The sequence below is a fragment of the Dipodomys merriami genome, unplaced genomic scaffold, assembly GCF_024711535.1.
Source record: "Dipodomys merriami isolate MVZ:Mamm:240054 unplaced genomic scaffold, mDipMer1.0.p SCAF_48, whole genome shotgun sequence".
Classification (NCBI taxonomy): domain Eukaryota; kingdom Metazoa; phylum Chordata; class Mammalia; order Rodentia; family Heteromyidae; genus Dipodomys; species Dipodomys merriami.
In genome coordinates, this window is record NW_027206046.1 from 12,059,031 (window position 1) to 12,082,258 (window position 23,228).

A 23,228-nucleotide genomic window follows, 5' to 3' on the forward strand; every position below is an offset into this window, starting at 1 on the left:
TTGAATTTGTATATATCTTTAGTTGTATCAGTCAGTTGTCGAAAGGACCTCAGTGATTTGTATGTTAGGTACTCGGGAAACTACAGGAAGATACAGGGGTGGTGAGAAACAACTGGTAGAGAACAGTGTAATAGGGTAGCCATAATTTTTTTTATCCAAGCCAAATAGAATACTAATACATTAGATCAATAGAGAAATGCACCCAGATGCATATAGGTGGTACTAGGTTCTGAGCTAAAGGCCTTGTGCTTGCAAGGCAGATCAGCACTACTTAAGCCATGTCCTCAGTCCTTTTTACAGGAAAGGGAGTGTGTGTTAATCAGCCCATGTGAAATATTTACCTTAGGTATTGCACTAGGCTATATAAAAATACAAACTTTTCTATATGCAGTCTCTTTTAAAAACATACATTTACATGTGCTTGCTAATGTGTTACATGTGTGTATGTGTACATAGGTTTCATACTTTTTATTATAGTAAAAATAATTATCACCCTTTTTTTAAAAAGTTTTAAGCTATTCACTCATATCACATATTGGATTCCTTTAAAAGGCCTTTTAGCTTTTGTTAAAAGCTCAAGTACTAATCTTAATCTTCACCAGCTTCTTGGGAGATATTTTTAATATTCTCTAAAAAGCTAAATGAGTGCAAAGCCATTAGATGAGAATTACTTGGAAAAATGCGAAGTCATCAAAAACTGCTTGAAAACATTATTTTATTCTTATAGACTTCAGGCATAGTCATTATTTTGATATATAAGAAAAACTTACTATTGCAATTTTTTATGTTCTTCTGTTAAAGGGCACAGAGATAGTATGGATTTACAGAGGTTTAAAGAAACATCAAACAAAATAAAAGAACTGTTATCTGTAAGTAAATTTACACAACTACATGTAACTTCACTTTTGTGATATTTGGTTCAAAGTGGAATTAGATTTCCTCTCAATAAAAGTACTATTTTAGCAGAGATTATCTCAATATGATTGCCCCAAATATTAGAAGCTATGCTTATTTTGAAGAAAAAAAAAAAAAAACAAAGCCAGGTATTGGCTCATGCCTATTATCCTGCCTATTCAGGAAGCTGAAATCTGGAAAGATTACTGTGTGAGGCCAGCCCCAGGCACAAAAGTCCACAAGACTCCATCTCCAGCCAGGCGCTGGTGGCTCACGCCTGTAATCCTAGCTACTCAGGAGGCTGAGATCTGAGGATCGCGGTTCAAAGCCAGCCCGGGCAGGAGAGACCATGAGACTCCTATCTCCAATAAACCACCAGAAAACTGGAAGTGGCGCTGTAGCTCAAGTGGTAGAGCGCTCGCCTTGAGCTGAAGAGCTGAGGGACAACACCCAGGCCCAGAGTTCAAGCCCCACGACCGACAAAAAAAAAAAAAAAAAAAAAAAAAAAAAGACTCCATCTTCAAAGTCACTGAGGGAATGGTTCCAGTGGTAGAGCACCAGTCAAGCAACCCAAGCAAGTGTGAGGCCTAAGTTATAAAGTATATAGAAAAACGGGTACAGAAATAAGGTGTATTTTCTGCAAGAAAATTATTTCTGTGGCTTTCATAAATTAATTGTAGCTATTTAGCACCTCAAAGGTAATAATGTAGCTGTACCAAGACAGTTCAGGGAACCTAGAAATGCCTCAGACTCCTTTGTACCTTAAACAACTTATAGAAATGATCAACTTTCAAATACAGTACAAAAAGATTTCCTAAAGATAAAGGTAGATATTATTAGCTTGGAACTTAATTAGCAAGTATTTGTAAATTAAGAAGTAATGATTATATCAAGTTCTTTCTGTATTTGCCTTAAAGTTGGAAAATAATTGCATGATTTTCTTGCCTCAAACAGGAACAGCAGGATGATACAAGAAACACGATTATGGAATATTCAAATATGCCTAAATATCAGGTAAAGTCTCATCAATGAATGTAGGAATCAGAAACTCTGCTAAACATTACATAAGACTTCAGATGAGGGAAATATCTATAAATTCAGAGAACCTATCATGAAATCATAGCTTGCACATTTTTATTTATTTATTTTTGCCAATCCTGGGGCTTGAACTAGGGCCTGGGCAGTGTCCCTGAGCTGCATTTGCTCAATGCCAGCACTCTTACTTGAGCCACAGCACCACTTCCAGCCTTTTCTGTTTAAAGGAATAGAACCCAGGGCTTCGTGCATGCTAGGCAGGCACTCTCCCACTAAGCCACATTCCCAGCTCTTGCTGTGTTTTTGAACCATGTTAATCCTGAGGCATAGATTGAGGGACTCAGAACAGTGGTGTGAGATTTAGTTGGATTCTTTTTAATACCATGTTATGCTATATTTACAGAGTGATACTCCTGAAACCACATCGAAGCATGTGAGTTCTCATACTGGGTTTCCTGAATGCCATAAGACCTCTGTTTCTCCTCGCTCAGAGCAAGGTGAGTAGGCTGACTTTGAAACCTCTGGGCTCCAGATAGATATGTATTTGTCAACACCTGTGTCAGAAGATTCTGGTCCATCCATAGTTGTTACTGGAGCCATGGGATAATAAGCCATAGGTAATCTTAACATTCTAATAACTTTAATCTGTAAATGTAAGATACAAAGATTTACTTTTTTCCTCATACAGATGTAATCTGTATCATCTATTTCACATTTTTCTTCACTATTAAAAAAAATCTGATATAGGCTGGGAAGGTAGCTCAGTGGTAGAGCGCTTGCCTTACATGCATGAGGCCCTGGGTTCGATTCCCCAGCACCACATAAGCAGAAAAAGCCGAAAGTGGTGCTGTGTCTCAAGTGGTAGAGCACTAGCCTTGAGCCAAAGAGCTCAGAAATAACGTCCAGGCCCAGAGTTCAGGCCCCACGACCAGAAAAAAAAAAAAAATCTGATATGTTTGTTGGTTTGAAATTAAAATATATTACTTTATAAATTCTTTCTCTTACCCCACATACACTCTTTTAATTGTTTGCTGCTTTGTATTTTTTCATTGTTTTCTGCTTCATATTCTTAATTATTATTAGTATTGTTATGTAGTTGTACAAAGAGGTTAAAGTTCCGTAAGTCACGTTACAAGTATAATGCTCTTTTTTTTGGGGGGGGGGGTCCGGTCGTGGGCCTGAACTCTGGACCTGGGCGCTGTCCCTCAGCTCTTCAGCTCAAGGCTAGCGCTCTACCACTTGAGCCACAGCGCCACTTCCGGCTTTTTTCTTTTTGCTTATGTACTGAGGAATGGAACCCAGGGCCTCAGGCCTGCAAGGCAAGCGCTCTACCACTGAGCCACCTTCCCAGCCCCAAGTATAATGCTTTTTGATCCATGTCACTGCTTTCATCATTCTCCCCATTTTTCCTTTTCCCATCCCTTTCATCAAGTTACATAGTTGAGTTTTTACATAATATACATTGAATATAATCACTGCATTTGCTCACCCTTCCTCCCTCCATGTGTGTGTCTTCCTCTTTGACCTCCCCCACAAAATATATTTCTACTTCCTGGTACTTGTTTTGATAAACAATACATTAGTTCAGAGGCATTGCACCTTGGACTCATCCCATAAGTATACCTTTTTTTTTTTTTTTTTTTTGTCAGTTGTGGGGCTTGAACTCAGCCTGGGCGCTGTCCCTGCGCTCTTCAGCTCAAGGCGAGCGCTCTACTGCTTGAGCCACAGCATCACTTTCAGTTTTCTAGTGGTTTATTGGAGATGAAAGTCTCATGGACTTTCCTGCCTGGGCTGGCTTTGAACTCCAGTCCTGAGATTTCAGCCTCCTGAGTAGCTAGGATTACAGGCATGAGCCACCAGCACCAGGCTTAAGTATACCATTCTTTAGTTGGTTTATGTATATATTCATATTCCATTTTTAGATGTATTTTGCACAACTAATATTTCACTAAATATATGTGGTGGTATGTCTATATATCTATTTTTTCCTTCCTTCCTTCCTTCCTTCCTTCCTTCCTTCCTTCCTTCCTTCCTTCCTTCTGTCCTTCCATCCTTCCGTCCTTCCTTCTGTCCTTCCTTGGTTTGATTATATCATCCAGGCTGGTCTCAAAGTCCTCTACTCAAGCAGTCCTCTTGTCTCGGCTTCCCCACAGATACACATTATTCCTACCTGGCATTGCTTTCTTGAGGGTAGAGGTCAAAATTTGTGAAAGGTAGAATAATTAAGGAAATAGTATTACCTGTTTACTATCACATTTATTTTTTAGATTTTTTTTTTTGGGGGGGTGGGTAATGCTGAATTCAACAGTATGTATCCTGATTAAGTTGGGCTCATTCCTGATTCAAGTTGGCTTAGCATTAAAAATAGAATTATTCTGATGCATGATATTAACAGATTCAAGCTTAAAAAACATAAGGTTATTTCAGTAGCTATACAGTACACAAAAGGCATCTGGTAAAATTCAGCATCTAAATTGACCTATGCTCTCAGTCTTTTCACTTTTATTATTTTGGGAGATCTCTGCCTTTTTGGACTATGATCCTCCTATGATCTTCCATTTAGCTAGAATTAGAGACATGTGCCCCTTGCCTGGCTCAAAGTTATCATCCATATTTACTGCAACATTTGTTACTATAGCAAGATATTGAAAACAAACCAGAACCCACAAGAAAGAATTTGTCTAAGTATATTATTGTATATCTATGATATGAAATTAAAAGTAATATCAACAATTAATAGGGGAAGTTGTTTGTATACTCCTAATCTCTAAACTGAAGTTTTTAAAAGCCAAACAGGAGTTTGGAGCCATCCTGATCATAATAGCAAGAACTTGTCTCTTTAGAACAAACAAAAAAACACAGGCACAAAAAACTGAAGATGCATAGCATATATTATGCTATTTATATGGAAAAGAAGAAGGGTATTTGAGGGAAAATATGCACACCATACATAGATTAAACAATTTGGATTTGGGAAAAAGAGAAAAAGGTTTTTTTTTTTATTTTGTACACTTGTCCCTTAATGCCTTTTTACAATAATGTGAGTAATTTATTCAAAATAGATTGAAGGCCTGGGAAGGGGGCTCAGTGGTAGAGTGCTTGCCAGCTGTGGCTCTAGTTGTAGAGCGCTAGCCTTGAGCTGAAGAGCTGAGGGACAGCGCCCAGGCCCAGAGTTCAGGCCTCATGACTGACAAAAACAAAACAAAAAAATAGATTGAAAAATCATTGTGTTTAGCAGTATTGGAAGACAGCAAATTATTTTACAAAGGTTGTATTATATCTTAAAAACACTTTGTGCTTGGTGAGTTAGTACTAAATAAACTTGAGTTGTCTGACTTTATATCTTTTTAAATTTCCTTTTAGCAGAAAGCAGTAGAACTGTATCTACAGAAGACACTCCTGTAGTAGATTCCAAAGCAGCTTTGCTACCGGTATGTACATTTCGATTTAAAAAGTGCATATTTATAACGAAGACTTAAAAGATGATATTAGTATATGTAAAATTGTATCTAGCTTTCAAAGAAAATTATCTTACACCACTGATTTCACGAACACAGGTATAGAATACTGATTTCGTGAATACGGGTATAAAACACTTGTTTATGCAGTGAAGTCAGATTTTTAGGAAAAGAAGGCAGAATCTGTTTTCGTTTGAGGAAAAACTAATTATATGAACTCATTCCTAGACAGCTAATTTTTCATTTTACAAACTCCCTTTCACAAAGCAGACTAGGAACTGAGACAGATATCTCAGGAGAAAAAGCAAGATGCTCCTTTATGGTCAGATATGTACAAATCAGTGCTCATACTGGGATAAATAAAATTGTAACTTGAGAGTTTTTTTGTTAAAAATCATGATTTTAAATCGGGCATTGATGGCTGTTGTATACCTGTAATTGCAGCACTTTAAGATCAAGGCTTGGGCAGGAGGATTTCTGCTCAAGGCTAGCCTACGTCACATAGCAAGATCATCTCAAAAAGTAACAAACAGGCTGGGAATGTGACTTAGCAGTAGAGTGCTTTCCTAGCATGCATGAACAAAAAAGGCTATAAGTGGCACTCAAGTGGTAGAATGCTAGCCTTGAGCAAAAAAAGAATCTCAGGGACAGTGCCCAGGACCTGAGTTTAAGCCCCAGGACTGGCAAAAATAAAATAACAGCCAGGTGCCAGTGGCTCAGAGACTAAGATCTGAGGATCCTGTTCAAAAGCCAGCCTGGGCAGAGAAGTCCATGAGACTCTTTATTTCCAATTTACCACCAAAAAGCCAAAAGTGAAGCAGTGGCTCAATTGGTAGAGTACTAACCTTGAACAAAAAGAGCTTGGGGACAGCACCCATGCCTTGAGATCAAGCCCCATGACCACCCCTCACTCCACCCCCAATAAAAAAGGAATATATAGAACATTAGGTAAGGAAAAGATAACTTTAAAAAGAATGGCAGGCCAGGTACTGGTGGCTCATGCCTATAATCCTAGCTATTCAGGAGGCTGAAATCTGAGGATAGGTGTTTGAAACTAACTCAGATAAAAAAGCTTAAGAGGCTCTTGTCTCCAATTAAACACCAGAAAAGCCAGAAGTGGAGCTGTGGCTCAAGTGGTTGAGAGCATAATAACTTGAGCATAATAATAAAGGACAACACTCAAGTCCTGAGTTCAGTCCCCAAAATCAGTGTAGACACACGAGACACACACACACACATAGCAGACTGCCAGATACAAGAAAGTACAGAAACAAGACAAGGCATATCTGAATAGAGAATTATTCAAAATGGACTAGAGTACAACACTGATACAAGTAGTCGTTAGAAAGAAAAAAGACGGGGCTGGGAAGGTGGCTCAGTGGTAAAGCACTTGCCTTGCAATGCATGAGGCCCTGGGTTCGATTCCTCAGCACCACATAAGAAAAAAGCCGGAAGTGGTGGTGGTAGAATGCTAGTCTTGAGCTGAAGAGCTGAGGCTCAGTGCCCAGGCCCAGAATTCAAGCCCCACGATGGACAAGGGAAAAAAAAAGGGGGGAAAAATAATGTTTGCAGACAACATTGCCATGCTGTAAATTACTTAGTATTAGCTATTATTTAAGCCAGGAGCCAGTGGCTCACACCTGTAATACTAGCTAGTTAGGATGCTGAGATCTGAGAATCAGGTTCAAAGCTACCCTGGGCAGAAAAGTCCATGAGACTCTTACCTCCAATTAACCACTCAGAAAATGGGAAGTGGCTTAGTGGCTCCAGTGGTAGAATGCTAGCATTGAGCTGAAGAGCTGAGAGACAGCTCCCAGGCCCAGAGTTCAAGCCCTATGACCAACCCAAAAAAAAAGACAAAAATACTTTTTACTGAGAGAATACATTGAATTTAAGGAAATATGAATGAATTAAGACTTTCAATATAAAAATTCAAATTCAACAAATATAAGTTCCAAGCTAAGGAAATAAAAAGTTCTTACCTTAGAAACATAAACTGAAGAAAAAAAACTATAGTGAGATGCTACAGGTGTTTAGTGATTGTCTTTGAATATTCATAATTTTATGAGTTTAATTTTTGTGCTTATACTTTAATTTGGGGGGAGCAAGAAGCATGTATTTTAAATCATGGAAACATGATTTGAGGAGAATAATATCACCATCAAAGAATTTGAAGAACTAGAAAAATAGGAAATAACATTTCTGAAATTGGTCCATCTTTTGATAGCCATATAATTTATTATTTTACTAAATTGAATGAAAGAAAAATTTGAAAAGTATTAGTCCTTTGTTCTTAAAAAAAATACTAAAACAGCTGGATACTGGTGACTCACGCCTGTAATCTTAGCTACTCAGGAGACTGAGATCTGAGGATGTGGTTCAAAGCCAGCCTGGGGAGGAATATCTGTGAGAATCTTACCTCCAATTAACCACCAGAAAACAAGTGGCACTGTGGCTCAAGAGGTAGCACTTTCACCTTGAGCTGAAGAGCTGAGGGTCAGTGCCTGGGTCCAGAGTCTAAGCCCCATGACCAGCTAAATAAATAAATAAAATAAACCAAAACAGTGGTAAACAACACTGGTGTTTTAGATTATTGCTTCATCTAGGGCTGTGAAGGTGGCTCAGTAGTAGAGTGCTTGCCTTGCATGCATGAGGCCCTGGGTTCAATTCCTCAGCACCACATAAGCAGAACAAAAGAGAAGTGGGGCTGAGGCTCAAGTGGTAGAAGACTAGCCTTGAGCTGAAGAGCTGAGGGACAGTGCCCAGGCCCAGAGTTCAGGCCCCACGACCGACCAAAAATAAATAAATAAAAAGATTATTGCTTGATCTAGAGTTTATGTCTTTACATTTTTGTTTTGTGTTTGGTTTTGACTAAAGGATTGGTTACAAGAAAGACCATCAAACAGAGAAATGTAAGTAAGTCTTTTCTCATCATTAACCTAAAAGATATATTAGACCTAAGTTTAATTTACACCGAGTTTAACACACACACACTGAAACTCTGGGAACAGAATGATTCCCTGGCCAGGCATGGTAGTACACATTGGTAATCAAGAAGTAGAAGCCAGGAGGAACATGAGTTTGAAGCCAGGCCAGGTATTTCCAGTAAAAAAATAATTTAAAAGCCTCCATTATTTCCCATACCTATTATAAATAAATATATGAACATTTGGAGGAAATTTTCAACCTTAGAAATTGAGTGCTGCAAAACATGTTTAACTCTTCTTTCTTTTCCCATCAGTTCTAGTATGTCTAGAATGCTGGAACATTATTTCAAGCATTGTACAAGTATTGGAATAAATAACCATAAATAAGAAATCATAAAATAATTCATCCTGTTTTCAACTTCAGTTTGGCACCTAATAATAATATTTATGCAAGCTGAAACTGGAGATAAAAGTTGTGGGCCAGTAGATATATGTGACTATATATATATACCTTACATATGGGTTAGAAGTGGCTAAAGATAATGGTAAAGAAATTCTTTAACAATAGTTCATTAAGGGGTCTGAATAACCTTGCAATTTTTTTTTAAAAAGTGACAGGACAGAATTGTGGTACAGCTTATATTGTATATATTTTTTGTTTTCTTAGGCCATCTGAAGAAGGAACATTAAATGGTAAGTCCATATGGTAGGTTTTAATGCAAAAAACAGTCACAAATGACCCACATTCCTAGGCAAGGCCTTTTAAACTTCAAGTCTGAAAAGTTGGAAATTGTTCTATCATATAGTCCTTCCTCCTCCCCACCTCCCCGGTTGTGGGACTTGAACTCTGGGTCTGGGCCTTGTCCCTGAGCCCGTCAGCTCACTCTGCCACTTTGAGCCACAGCAACACTTGCAGTTTTCTGATGGTTAATTGGAGATTAGAGTTTCACAGACATTTCTGCCTGAGCGGGCTTTGAACCTTGATCCTCAGGTCTCAGCCTCTTGAGTAGCTAGGGTTACAGGAGTGAGCCACTGGAGCCCAGCTACTCCTTTAATAATAGATGCTTCACAAACACTGAACCAGTCTGTGAATGATTGTGTCTCTATGTCACCACCTTCTATTTATCAGCACCCAGAGGCAGACTTTTGTAAATTACGGCAGCTTCTTTTTTGGGGGGGAGGGAGGGCAGTCATGGAGTTTGAAATCTGGACCTAGGCGCTGTCCCTCAGCTCCTCAGCTCAAGGCTAGCGCTCTACCACTTGAGCCACAGCACCACTTCCAGTTTTCTGGTGGTTAATTGGAAATAAGAGTGTCACGGACACTGTGGTTTTGAATCACAATCCTCAGATCTCAGCCTCTTGAATAGATAGGATAACAGGCGTGAACCACCAGCGCTCAGCTTACCCCCAGCTTCTTGCAACCCTGCCCCTAACACATGAATTCCTTTGCTGTATGCGGGTCATGCAGGGGTGGTTGGGGGTCGTAAGTGGAATCATGCAGTATGTACTATTTGTATTCCGCTTCTTTCTCTTGAGTGTTTTTGTTGTTATTGTTGTGCTGATCCTGGGGTTTGAACTCCGGGCCTGGGCACTGTCCCTAAGCTTTTTTGTTTAGGCTAGTGCTTGAGCCACAGCTCCACTTCTGACTTTTTGTGAGTTCATTGGAGGTGAGTTTCATGGACTTACCTGCCCAGGCTGGCTTTGAACTGTAATCCTCTGATATCAGCCTCCTGAGTAGCTAGGATTACAGGCATGAGCCAATGGCTCCTGGCTTTTACTGTGTTTTTATAAGATTTATCAACATTGTGTAGTGGTAGGTTGTGCATTCTTAGTATTGCATGGTGTTTCCTTGTTGGAGTGTATTAAACTTACCATATCTACACTTCAGTGGTCATTTTGGTAGTTCCCAGTGTCTGCTGTTAGGATTTCTGTTGCTGTTTGATAATGGAATTGCTGGGTACATGTGTTCACACTTGGTAGTTACTGTCAAATAGTTTTCAAGGTAGTTATACTAGTTTGAGCTTTCCCTGTAATTTTATTTTTGGTCTGTGTTCAACCATCCAAAAGGATTCTTTTAAAAGACTTGACCTTGTTACTCATCTGATTTACATTTTTTCCATTGCCATTCATTAAGGTCTAGGGTCCTTTCTCTGCAGGGAGTATTAAGCTCTTAAAATCTTCCCTACCCCTCACCCTTTCCTTTTTTTTTTTTTTTTTTTGGTCGGTCGTGGGGCTTGAACTCTGGGCTTGGGCACTGTCCCTCAACTCTTCAGCTCAAGGCGAGCACTCTACCACTTGAGCCACAGCGCCACTTCCGGTTTTCTAGTGGTTTAGTGGAGATAAGAGTCTCATGGACTTTCCTGCCCACAATCCTCCGATCTCAGCCTCCTGAGTAACTAGTATTACAGGCGTGAGCCACCAGTGCCTGGCCCCCTCATCTTTTTCATGGGTGCTTATATTCTCTCTCTCATTAGCATGCAACCTGGGTTGTGAACTTAAATCAGTTGTAGGGAATTTCTAGTATGATGGCATGTGCCTACAGAACTAGATTTTTTCTTTTTTCTTTTCTTTTCTTTTTTTTTCGTCAGTCCTGGGGCCTGAACTCTGGGTCCCTCAGCTCTTCAGCTCAAGGCTAGCGCACTACCACTTGAGCCACAGAGCCACTTCCAGCCTTTTCTGCTTATGTGGTGCTGAGGAAGCAAACCTAGGGCTTCATGCATTTCAGAATATTGTCTTCTCATGGTAGACCTGCTAAAATGGTTACATGACCAGTCTCTAAATCCAAAAGTCATTACATTTTCTTTCTGAGTGAATGCTGTGGAGGAACGTGTGCTGTTCCCTACCAGGTCACCAGGTCTAGCGGGTAGTCGCCCCTAGTGTAGCCTAATGGGATATATTAATACGGCACAGTGCAGACATCATGTTGAACTGGTTAATGAAATACATTTTAAATGACAATTTAATGATGAAAAACTTAACGCTCTCCTAGCCCTTGTTAAACAACCTCATTTATTTGCCTTCTTAGGTCTTGCTTCTCCATTTAAGCCAGTTTTGGATACAAATTACTATTATTCAGGTCAGTAATTTTAAAAACAAAATGTAGCAATGTTTTGAATCTTTGAGAGATTTCATTATTTCCCTTTGATTTTTATACAGCGGTGGAAAGAAATAACTTGATGAGGTTATCACAGAGCATTCCATTCACCCCTGTGCCTCCAAGAGGTAAATCCAAAACATAACCCTCAAATGGGAGAGGAACCCTTCACTCATTTTTAATTGTAACATGGAGTATGGGTGGGAAAGAAAGGAAAGGGAAGGGATCACACTAAGAAATACCAGCTTCAAACAGCATCTGCGGGATAAACATCTTTACCCTCTGTCCATGTTTTACATTTAGAGTTTTAGTTGCTGTCTGAAAGTTTATCTTAACTACCTTTTTTTTTTTTTTTGGCTGGTCCTGGGGCTTGACCTCGACCTAAGCAATGTCCCTGAGTCTCTTTGTGCTCAAGGCTAGCACTTTACCAGTTGAACCACAGTGCCCCTTCCGGTTTCTGGTGGCTAATTGGAGGCAAGAGTCTTACTTATGTTCCCAGGCAAAGCTCAGTCCTCAGATGTCAGCCTCCTAAGTAGCTAGGGCTAGAGATGTGAGATCCACCAGTGCCCAGCTAAAAGTACTTAACTTTTTTATTTTTTTGTCGGTCATGTGGCTTGAACTCTGGGCCTAGGCACTGTCCTTCAGCTCTTCAGCTCAAAAATAGCTATCTACCTCTTGAGCCATAGCACCACTTCTGGCTTTTTCTGTTTATGTGGTGCTGAGGAATCAAACCCAGGGCCTCATGCATGAGAGGCTAGCACTGAGCCACATTCCCAGCCCAGTCTTTAACTTTTAAACTACAGTTCAGAGATATTAAGGCAGTACATGTTTGGTTTTTTTTTCCTATAACTTGTCGCACTAAACTTCTCTTTGCACAACTGCCACTTAATGCATCTTCTCTTTAAACTTAATCACTGATGTCTGTAAATGTCTATTCTGTTTTGTCATTTTTAGAGTTCTGATTTGATCTTAAACTGTGTCCGTGTTTCAGGGGAGCCAGTCACAGTGTACCGTCTAGAGGAGAGTTCGCCCAGCATACTGAATAACAGCATGTCTTCTTGGTCACAGCTTGGCCTATGTGCCAAAATAGAGTTTTTAAGTAAAGAGGAGATGGGAGGAGGTTTACGGAGAGCTGTCAAAGTCCAGTGCACCTGGTCAGAGCATGATATCCTCAAATCTGGACATCTTTATATTATCAAATCTTTCCTTCCTGAGGTGATTAACACATGGTCTAGTATCTATAAAGAAGACACAGTTCTACATCTCTGTCTCAGAGTAAGTGCCAGGGAATATAAATGAGCTTCATATTTTCCCTTGTAAAGTGTTAATCAAAGAAAATCTCGGTTTAAATTCTGATCAGGTGTTTTCCCCACTTGTGTAGGAAATTCAGCAGCAGAGAGCAGCCCAGAAGCTCACGTTTGCATTCAATCAAATGAAGCCCAAGTCCATCCCATATTCCCCAAGGTAAACCTTTATATTTTCTGAGATGATTTGTAGATAGCAGCCTCTTCCAACCTTCAGTATTGATGTTGAATATTTGACTGTTACCATCTTGTACATCAATTAGACTCTTACTAACAAAACTGCTAGTAATATTTGTAACTGTTTTTCATAAGGTTCCTTGAAGTTTTCCTGCTGTATTGCCATTCAGCAGGACAGTGGTTTGCTGTAGAAGAATGTATGACTGGAGAATTTAGAAAATACAACAATAACAATGGCGATGAGATAATTCCAACTAATATTCTGGAAGAGATTATGCTAGCCTTTAGCCACTGGACTTATGAGTATACCAGAGGAGAGTTATTGGTACTTGATTTGCAAGGTACGTTTATTAAATTATTGAAAAGGTGATATTATGAAGTAGGGTCTTGCCTATAGTAACATCTCTATTTGGCAATTTGTGCAGAAATTTAATTAAAATATTAGACTAATGTGTTGATCATAATAATAGTTTAGCTATCAGATTTAAATGGTGTTATAATATAAATTATTTGTCTTTTTTTTGTATACATGTAAAGGTGTGGGTGAAAATTTGACTGACCCATCTGTGATAAAAGCGGAAGAAAAGAGGTAATAAGTTTTAACAACTTTTGGGGCTGGGAATGTGGCTTAGTGGTAGAGTTCTTGCCTAGTATACATGAAGCCCTAGATTTGATTGCTCAGTACCACAGAAAAAGCCGGAATTAGCGCTGTTGTGACTCAAATGGTAGAGCACTAGCCTTGAGCAAAAGAATCTCAGGGACAGGGGCTGGGAAGGTGGCTCAGTGGTAGAACGCTTGTCTTGCATGCCTGAGGCCCAGGGTTCGATTCCTCAGCACCACATAAGCAAAAAAAAAAAAAAAAAAGAATCTCAGGGACAGTGCCAAGGATCTGAGTTCAAGTCCTAGGACTGGCAAAAATAAATAAAAATGAACAACTTTTAAGGCATAGTTTGATAAGTTCAAATTCGCTTCTTTTTCTTTTTTAAACTACCAATTCCACAGATCCTCTGATATGGTTTTTGGCCCAGCCAATCTAGGAGAAGATGCAATCAAAAACTTTAGGGCAAAACATCACTGTAATTCTTGTTGCCGAAAGCTTAAACTTCCAGGTAAGAATTTTCTTCTATTTTTGTTTCTTGAGACAATGTCACTTTGTAGTATAGGTTGGCATTCGACTTGAGATCCTCTTATCTCAGCCTCATAAGAGGTTGATCTGCAGACATGTGCAACACAGACATGTGCCATCATAGCTAGCCTTAACATTTTCTTATTTTTTAATCAGTATGTATAAATTTTTTTTTTTTTTTTTTTTTTTTTGGTCGGCCATGGGGCACTTGAACTCTGGGCTTGGGCGCTGTCCTTCAGCTCTTCAGCTCAAGGCGAGCGCTCTACCACTTGAGCTACAGCGCCACTTCCGGTTTTCTGGTGGTTTATTGGAGATAGTCTCACGTTCTCTCCTGCCCGGGCTGGCTTTGAACCGCGATCCTCAGATCTCAGCCTCCTGAGTAGCTAGGATTATAGGCGTGAGCCACCAGCACCCGGCTAGTATGTATAAATTATTAACCAAGCCAGTTACTACAATACCTCCCAAGGCCAGCAATAAATATACCTTGTTACTTAGGTGTATTTTTTTCTTTATTTAGAAAAACACAAAGTTGGGCTGGGAAGGTGGCTCAGTGGTTGAGTGCTTGCCTTGCATGCATGAGGCCCTGGGTTCGATTCCTCAGCAGAAAAAGCTGGAAATGGTGCCATGGCTCAAGTGGTAGAGCTCTAGCTTTGAGCTGAAGAACTAAGGGACAGACCCAGACCCAGAGTTCAGGCCCCTCGACAGACAAGAGAAAAAGAAAAACACAAAGTTGTGTTCTGCAGGCTGCCAGTAGTTTTGCTAGGTGTCGATGGTAGAATAGTGAAGCAACAAACATGATCTCTGACTCATGGGGTTTAGTCAGATGTCAAATTGAACATTAGCAGAAATATACTACTGATAAATTCTAGAGATTAAAAACAAAACACAGCTGGCATCAGTGGCTCATGCCTGTAATCCTAGTTAATCTGGAGGCTGAGATCTGAGGATTCCGGTTCAAAGCCAGCCCTTGCAGGTAAGGCCATGAGGCTCTTTTTTTTTTTTGTCGGTCGTGGGGCTTGAACTCTGGGACTGGGAGCTGTCCCTCAGCTCTTCAGCTCAAGGCGAGCGCTCTACCACTTGAGCTACAGCGCCACTTCTGGTTTTCTGGTGGTTTTTTGGAGATAGGAGTCTCACGGTCTCTCCTGCCCGGGCTGGCTTTGAACCACAATCCTCAGATCTCAGCCTCCTGAGTAGCTAGGATTACAGGCGTGAGCCACCAGCGCCCGGCTGCCATGAGACTCTTATTGCCAGTAATCCACCAGAAAACCGGTGGGCCTGTGGCTCAACTGGTAGAATGCTTTGCCTTGAGCTGAAGAGCTGAGGGTCAGAGCCTAGGCCCAGAGTCAAGCCCCATGACCAAAAAAAACCCCACAGTGTTGGATAGATATAAAGTAAGTCACTTAAAGGTCTGGGAATGGTCATCTTTGCCTAGATTTAATGATTAACTAGACTATTAAGGGCTGGGAAGGTGGCTCAGTGGTAGAGCGCTTGCCTTGCATGCAAGCACCACATAAGCAAAAGGAAAAAAGCCGGAAGTGGCGCTGTGGCTCAAGTGGTAGAGCACTAGCCTTGAGCTGAAGAGCTGAGGGACAGCGCCCAGGCCCAGAGTTCAGGCCCCACGACCGGACCCAAAAAAAAAAAAAAAAATAGACTATTAAATCAATCTGGTCATGAGTTGGGAAGAGTTTTGCATGTATTAGGAAGAGGAAATGGAAGTATATTCTCAAGATAGTAATTTTTGGGCTGGAAGCATGGCTCAGAGGTATGCTGCTCCAGCCTAGCAAGGCTGGTGGAGGCCCTAGGTTCCAATCTCTGTGTCTTTTTTCTTTTTCTTTCTTTTTTTTTTGCCAGTCGTGGGGCCTGAACTCTGAGCCTGGGCGCTGTCCCTCAGCTCTTCAGCTCAAGGCTAGCGCTCTACCACTTGAGCTACAGTGCTACTTCCGGTTTTCTGGTAGTTTATTGGAGATAAGAATTTCATGGACTTTCCTGCCCGGGTTGGCTTTGAACCGTGATCCTCAGATCTCAGCCTCCTCAGTAGCTAGGATTACAGGCATGAGCCACCGGCGCCCTGCTCAAGAAGTAATTTTTGAGGAGCTGGGAAGGTGTCTTAGTGTTAGAGTGCTTGTCTCACATGCATGAAGCCCTGGATTCAATTCCTCAGCACCAAATAAACAGAAAAGGCCAGAAGTAGTGCTATAGCTCAAGTGGTAGAGCACTAGCCTTGAGCTGAAGAGCCAAGGGACAGTGCCCAGGCCCAGACTTCAAGCCCCATGACCAACCAAAAAAAAAAAGTAAGCTTTGAACTATAACCCCTCTGTTCATCACCACCTTTACCTTAACAATAAAAAAGGGGAAAATAACACTTTTAAAGATAGTAATTTTTAAGAATTAGAAGTCACATGAACTGTGAATTTTTAGTGTAAATCCAGTGCCCTTTGATGTATATCAGAAACCACTATGAAACTTTTTTTAAATGTCAGATGTCTGGGGATGAGAATGTGGCTTAGTGGTAGAGTGCTTGCCTAGCATTCATGAAGCCCTGAGTTTGATTCCTCAGTACCACATAAACAGAAAAAGCCAAAGTGGTGCTCTGGCTAATGTGGTAGAGTGCTAGCCTTAAGCAAAAGAAGGTTAAGGACAGTGCCCAGTCCCTGAGTTCAAGACCCAGGACTGGCAAAAAAAATAAAAATAAAAATGTGAAATGTCTGTTACTTGCCTTAAGCTGTAGTAAGTCCCATCCATTAAAACCAATAATGTACTAGCTAAGAGTACGGACTCAGAAGCTAGACTGCATAGCTCCAGAGTGCCTGTGTAATACAGGTGTGTGTGTGTGTGTGTGTGTGTGTGTGTGTGTGTGTGTGTGTGTGTGTGTGTGTGTGTGTGTGTGTGTGTGTGTGTGTGTGTCTGTGTGTCTGTGTGTGTGTGTGTCTGTGTGTGTCTGTGTGTGTCTGTGTGTGTGTGTCTGTGTGTGTGTGTCTGTGTGTGTGTGTGTGTGTGTGTGTGTGTGTGTCTGTCTGTGTGTCTGTGTGTGTCTGTGTCTGTGTGTGTCTGTGTGTGTGTCTGTGTGTGTGTCTGTGTGTGTGTGTCTGTGTGTGTGTGTCTGTGTGTGTGTGTCTCTCTCTCTCTCTCTCTCTCTCTCTCTCTCTCTCTCTCTCTCTCTCTCTCTCTCTCTCTCTCTCTCTCTCTCTGTCTCTCTCTGTCTGTCTCTGTCTCGTCTGTCTATCGTGGGGCTTGAACTCTAGGCCTGAGCGCCATCCCTCAGCTCTTCAGCTCAAGGCTAGCGCTCTACCACTTGAGCCACAGCGCCATTTCCGGTTTTCTGGTGGTTTATTGGAGATAAGAGTTTCACAGACTTTCCTGCCCGGGCTGGCTTTGAACCGAGATCCTCAGATCTCAGCGTCCTGAGTAGCTAGGATTACAGGCATGAGCCACCAGTGTCCAGCTACAGGTTTGTCCAGCTACAGGATTAAGCAAGTTGGTGTTTATGAAGTACTTTGGACCAATACCAGTGATATAAGTATCATTAATTTTGTGAGTGACGTTTTTGAAATTTTTCTTGTTGCTAATATACGGAAATAACTATTTTTGTTATATTTAAGAACATTACTGTCTTGTTTAACCCACTTTTTTCTAGGAGCTATTATTTAACTGTAAGAACAAATGTTATTTAGTAATTTGAAGCAATTTTCTTCTATTCTTTGTTTCTTGGGAATGCTTGTCCTGAGTGGATGTTAGATTTTTTTCAAGTTTTTTTTTTTTTTCTGCATCTTTTGGCAAAGATAATGTGATTTTTGTTTAACAGTTAACATGGTATATTGCATTAGGTATGAGTTTTTGTGTGATCTTAGTTTTGACTTGTTTTTACTTGTTTTTCCCATGCTGGAGATCCAACTCAAGGCCTTCTCCTGCTAGGCAAACACTCTGCCACTAAAACACATGCGTGTACACACACACAAACACACACCTTTTTCCTGTATTTGATCATTTTTGAATGTTTGGCCAGTCTTACATTGTTAGGACAAACCACGCTGTTTTATGACACATGCAGTTACGATATGTAATTCTTACGTATTTTTGAACTTTTATGTATTACTGAATTTGTTAGGGATTTTACATTTGTTTTCATGAATATTGATGTGTGGATTTTTTTCTGTCTCTTGTATTAATCTTGTTTTGATGTCAGGCTAACACTTGCCTTAACAAATAAGTTGAACTGTGTTCCCACCTCTTCTGTCTGTTGGAATAGGTTGTATAAAATTGATACTTGCGGGGCTGGGAAGGTGGCTCAGTGGTAGAGCACTTGCCTTGCATGCCTGAGGCCCTGGGTTCGATTCCTCAGCACCACATAAGCAAAAAGAAAAAAGCTGGAAGTGGCGCTGTGGCTCAAGTGGTAGAGCGCTAGCCTTGAGCTGAAGAGTTGAGGGACAGCGCCCAGGCCTAGAGTTCAGGCCCCACGACCGGACCCCAAAAAAAAAAAAAAAAATGATACTTGCTCATCACAGGTTATTTATCCAGTGAAGCTATTTTTGCTTTTTTTGTCATTTGATTTTTAACCAGGAACTGAATTTTGTTTTTTAGTTATTAAACTGTTGTGAATATCAGTTTGTTCTTGAGTTGTTTTGTTTGATTGGTTTTTTGTGTTTTTTTGTTTTGTTTTGTTTTTTTCAGTCATGGAGCTTTAACTCAAGGCGAGAGCTCTACCACTTGAGCCACAGCACCACTTCCAGTTTTCTGGTGGTTAATTGGAAATAAAAGGCTCACTGACTTTCCTTGCCCGGGTCTGGTGGTTAATTGGAAATAAAAGGCTCACTGACTTTCCTTGCCCGGGCTGGCTTTGAACTGTGATCCTCAGAGCTCAACATTCTGAGTAGTGAGCTACCGGCACCCAGCTTGAGGGAGTTTTGATAGTTCATCTTTTAGGGATTAGAATGGATTTACCTATACTGTTACCCTGTTATATGTCTGTTGGTGGGGGTAGCTGGAAAGGCTCTTTGAAGAGGATTTAATGTCTGTGTTCTTTGTTTCTTAGTGTGGCTAGAAGCTTGTCATTTTTTATTGTTACATTCAGTGGGCCAGCTTGTATTTTTATTATTTTGCTAAATTGTTGCTCTGGTTTCGATTGTCATTGAGTTGTTTTATTTTGCCTTTTAGCTCTTCCACTTGATACATGGCTTCAGCTTGGCTTTTTGCTGGTTATTTTGGAGAGGTAGTCTTTTGAACTTTAATATACGAGCCAGCTTGGAAACCTCCATTTTCTGGATCTCAAGTAGTTGGGGTTACAGGCATGAGCCACCAGTAAGTGGCGCTACTTTTTTTTTTTTTTCCCTGGTTGTGGGGCTTGAACTCAGGGCCTGGGCACTGTCCCTCAGCTCTTTTGCTCAAGGCTAATGTCTACCATTTGGAGATACAGCACCCACTTTTGATTTTAGAGCAGTTAATTGGAGATAAGCATCTCACAGGGACTTTGCTGCCCAAGATAGCTTTGAATCAGGATCCTTAGATCTCAACCTTCTGAGCAGCTATGATTACAGGTATGAGCCACTGGGGCCCAACTCTGGCACCACTGTGAGTTCTGTCAGATTTTTTGGTTTTTTGGTTGGTGGGGTTTGTTTGTTTGTTTGTTTGTTTGCTTGCTAGTCCTGGGGCTTGAACTCAAGGCCTAGGCACTATCCCTGAACTGCTTTTACTCCAGGCTAGCACCCTACTACTTGACTACTACTTCTGGTTTTTTGTTTATGTGGTACTGAGGAATCAAACCCAGGGCTTCATGCATGCTAGGCCATTAAGCCACATTCCCAGCCCTCTATCAGGTTTTGTTGGCTTGTTTTTCTTCACCCACTAGATGATACAATCCCTAAGAAGGAAGGACTTTATCTGTCTTGTACATTTTCACATTTAGATAAGTTACAGGTTCATGGTCAATCTGTAATAATCGTCAAGTGACTAATTTCATTTTAATGTATATAAATTTGTAACTTTTAAATATGTAACATTTTTTTTGGAAAGCAAATCTAACATGTTTAAAGGAAAACTTACTTTGAAAATGTTCTTAATTTTCCATTTGTAAAAACTGACTTTTCCTTTTCTTTCTTTTCTTTTCTGGATGGGAATGGTTAATGTAGATCTGAAGAGGAATGACTACACACCTGATAAAATTATATTTCCTCAGGATGAGTCCTCAGATTTGAATCTTCAGCCTGGAAATTCCACCAAAGAATCCGAATCAACTAATTCTGTTCGTCTGATGTTATAATGTTGCTCAATCATTGGTTTTGCCTACACCTCACAAAAATGTTCCTGTGTGTCTTTTTCTTCAGGAGGAAAATGTTTGGTAACACAGAAAGGTGTATGCAAATTAATTCACTGGCCCTAGCATCATTTAGAGGTCAATATTTGACCAAATTGAAATTGTCAGTTACAAACTCCGTCCGTATAGGATAAGCTGGCAGCTGAGAAAGTTTGAAGGTAATGGGAAATTAGTGTTCATAACTTGTGGAAGGGCTCTTTGTAGCCAGGATCTTCATCTGACTTTGTTCCGATGAGAGGGTGATTCTCTCATAAGGTGCAATACCATTAACCAAAGTTCGGCGTCCGTGCACATTTAATCGGCAGCTGGTTTACTACCATTCAGTTAGAGAAATGAAGTCGCTCAGCCATTGGGTTAAATGGCAGTTGGAAGTCTTCCTCAGTTCAACAATGATGTCACAGTTTCTCAACTAGATGCTTGCTGGCCACAGGAGAGGAGATGACTCTTAGAATTCTAGGTTCACAGGGGAAATTACAAAGCCTGAGCTAAAGACCATATTTGGTTTTGTTTTTGTTTTTCATTTCGTCCTGTGGTACTGGGGATCAAACCCAGAGCCTTATAAAGACTTTTTAAAAGAGGGATTATATTTAAGAATCAGGCCTAGACTCCATATTGAAAAATAGACTTGTTTGGGGGGTTTTTTGTTAGTTTTTTGTTTTGTTTTTGTTTTTTGTTTTTTAACTAGTGCTCAAATTGTGTAAAAGTTATTTGGGTTGCATTTTTTTTAAAAAAAAAACACATTATCAAGTCACTGTGTAGCAGAAGCAAGCCATGACAAAAGGAACTGAACCCCTGTCAGAGAAGATACCTGTGAGAAAGTTGAAGTACTTTTTTCCTGTCTGTGTCTGCAGTGACAACCCCAGAAGTTACCCACTTCTCCAAAGTTGTTACTGACCAATACATCCAATCAGAACCTAAGAACTTCCCATTGTGTCCAAACATCTGAACATGAATGTCACTTGTGGTACTTATTCGAATCAATTGAGTTGCTTTATTACATGATGTCGGGAAATTGCAATGCCACTTTATGCCAATAAGATGTAACTTAACTGCCCAGATATTTTGCATATCCAACTACAAGAAAAGCTTATCTACTGGTTTATGCTTTTGATTTTTTTCCTGTTTTTTTTTCTTTTTATTTCCTAGGTACTAATTTTAATTTTTATTTTGAAGGGAGCAGTGTAAAGCTTATTTGTATTCCGTAGTGTATCTCATAGATACAACAAGGCAAGCAGAGATAAGCTGTTTAAATAGTGTTTCATATTGATGGGGGGGAGAGAAAAGTGTATTACTTAAAGATATTATACTATATACATTTTGTATATCATTAAATCTTTAAAAGAAATTAAATAAATTTATTCTTGTTTACAGATGTTTAGTGAGTTTAATTGTCCTGAAGAATTATGTGGTATCTTCAGAGTGTTATTTTTCAGAGTGCCATTTTTTTAAATAAGCCATTGATACACCTATGCCTTTTCACACTATCTTGTACAATATGTACTTTTTTTTTCTACTTTTTTTTTTTAATCTCTTGGCCAGGAAAGGAAATGTGGATGTTTGATTTTTTTTTTGAATTGTTTTTTAAATTTTTTGGGGGGGTATTGGTCGGGTCATGGGGCTTGAACTCTGGGCCTTGGCTCTGTCCCTCAGCTCTTCAGCTCAAGGCTAATGCTCTTGAGTCACAGCACCACTTCTGGTTTTCTGGTGGTTAACTGGGGATAAGAGTCTCACGGCGGGCTGGGATGTAGCTCAGTGGCAAAGCGCTTGCCTAGCAAGTGCAACGTCCTGGGTTCGATCCCCAGTACCAAAAAAGAAAAGACAAAAAAAAATACAGTTAAAAAAAAAACCCAAACAAAGAGTCTCACGGACTTTGTTGCCGGGGCTGGCTTTGAACCAGCATGTGATGCTCAGATCTCAGCATCCTGAGTAGCTAGGATTACAGGCATGAGCCACTGGCGCCCATCTGGATATTTTACAAGCCACTTAAGTATTTTACACATATATGTAGGCTTTATAACAGTCTTACAAAGTGGATGTTACAGTCTATTTTACTGACTAGAAAATCAAAGTGCTAGAGAGACTATGTGGCCACATGAGAAGCACAGCCCCTGAAGGCCCTGCAGATCAGCCTCACCTGTGCCCCTAAGTCTTGTGCTGTATGAACACCTGACAGAATGGCCTATGCCATTCGCATGCCTTTTCCTGCTTACAGTGCAGAAACAGATCCGTTCCCGTGAACTGCCTTGTTAGCATGGAAATGTTTCCCTGTAACCCACACTCACCATCCTTCTTTAGATTGCCCACATTCACTGTTTCTCTGTAGTTGAAAAGTGACATTTGCCTCATCTCTTTTCATTTTCTTCTCAAGCTCATCATTCTGAAGAGAATAAAATTGTCTTCCTAGATTATTTTATTTTTTATTTTTTATTTATTTTTATTTTTTATTTTTTTTGGTCATGGGGCCTGAACTCTGGGCTGGGCGCTGTCCCTCAGCTCTTTAGCTCAAGGCTAGTGCTCTACCACTTGAGCCACAGCGCCACTTCCTGTTTTCTGGTGGTTAATTGGAGATAGTCTCACAGACTTTTCTGCCTGCACTGGCTTTGAACCGCGATCCTCAGATCTCAACCTCCTGAGTAGCTGGGATTACAGGGGTGAGCCACCAGCACCCAACTTAAATTTTTTATGGTAATTTGTAGTAACAAATTAGAATATAGATCATCTCACTTATAAGCCTAGATATGAAAATCTTGAAAAAAGATAAATCTAGCCAGGCGCCAATGGCTCACTCCTGTAATCCTAGCTACTCGGGAAGCTGAGATCTGAGGATTGAGCCTGGAAGCCAGCTGGGCAGGAAAGTCCATGAGAATATCTCCAATAAACCACTCAGAAAACCAGAAGTGGTGCTG

At 40.3% G+C, this 23,228-nt stretch overlaps 1 protein-coding gene across 2 annotated transcripts in view; it reads left to right on the plus strand.

Moving 5' to 3' along the window:
- The window catches only part of Trpm7 (transient receptor potential cation channel subfamily M member 7), an 84,118-nt gene extending 62,428 nt beyond the window's left edge, over positions 1-21,690 (plus strand). Inside the window, exons 27-40 of one of the 2 annotated variants that reach the window (XM_069995422.1) lie at positions 802-869; positions 1,849-1,908; positions 2,333-2,426; positions 5,293-5,360; positions 8,265-8,299; positions 8,982-9,007; positions 11,340-11,390; positions 11,471-11,536; positions 12,400-12,683; positions 12,790-12,872; positions 13,025-13,230; positions 13,427-13,478; positions 13,892-13,998; positions 20,138-21,690. In XM_069995422.1, coding sequence (XP_069851523.1) covers positions 802-869; positions 1,849-1,908; positions 2,333-2,426; positions 5,293-5,360; positions 8,265-8,299; positions 8,982-9,007; positions 11,340-11,390; positions 11,471-11,536; positions 12,400-12,683; positions 12,790-12,872; positions 13,025-13,230; positions 13,427-13,478; positions 13,892-13,998; positions 20,138-20,268 — 1,331 coding nt within the window. In that variant the 3' untranslated portion in view covers positions 20,269-21,690. The remainder of the gene's footprint in view (positions 1-801; positions 870-1,848; positions 1,909-2,332; positions 2,427-5,292; positions 5,361-8,264; positions 8,300-8,981; positions 9,008-11,339; positions 11,391-11,470; positions 11,537-12,399; positions 12,684-12,789; positions 12,873-13,024; positions 13,231-13,426; positions 13,479-13,891; positions 13,999-20,137) is intronic. The other variant, XM_069995423.1, reaches the window with a different exon arrangement.
- Positions 21,691-23,228: the final 1,538 nt, after the last annotated feature.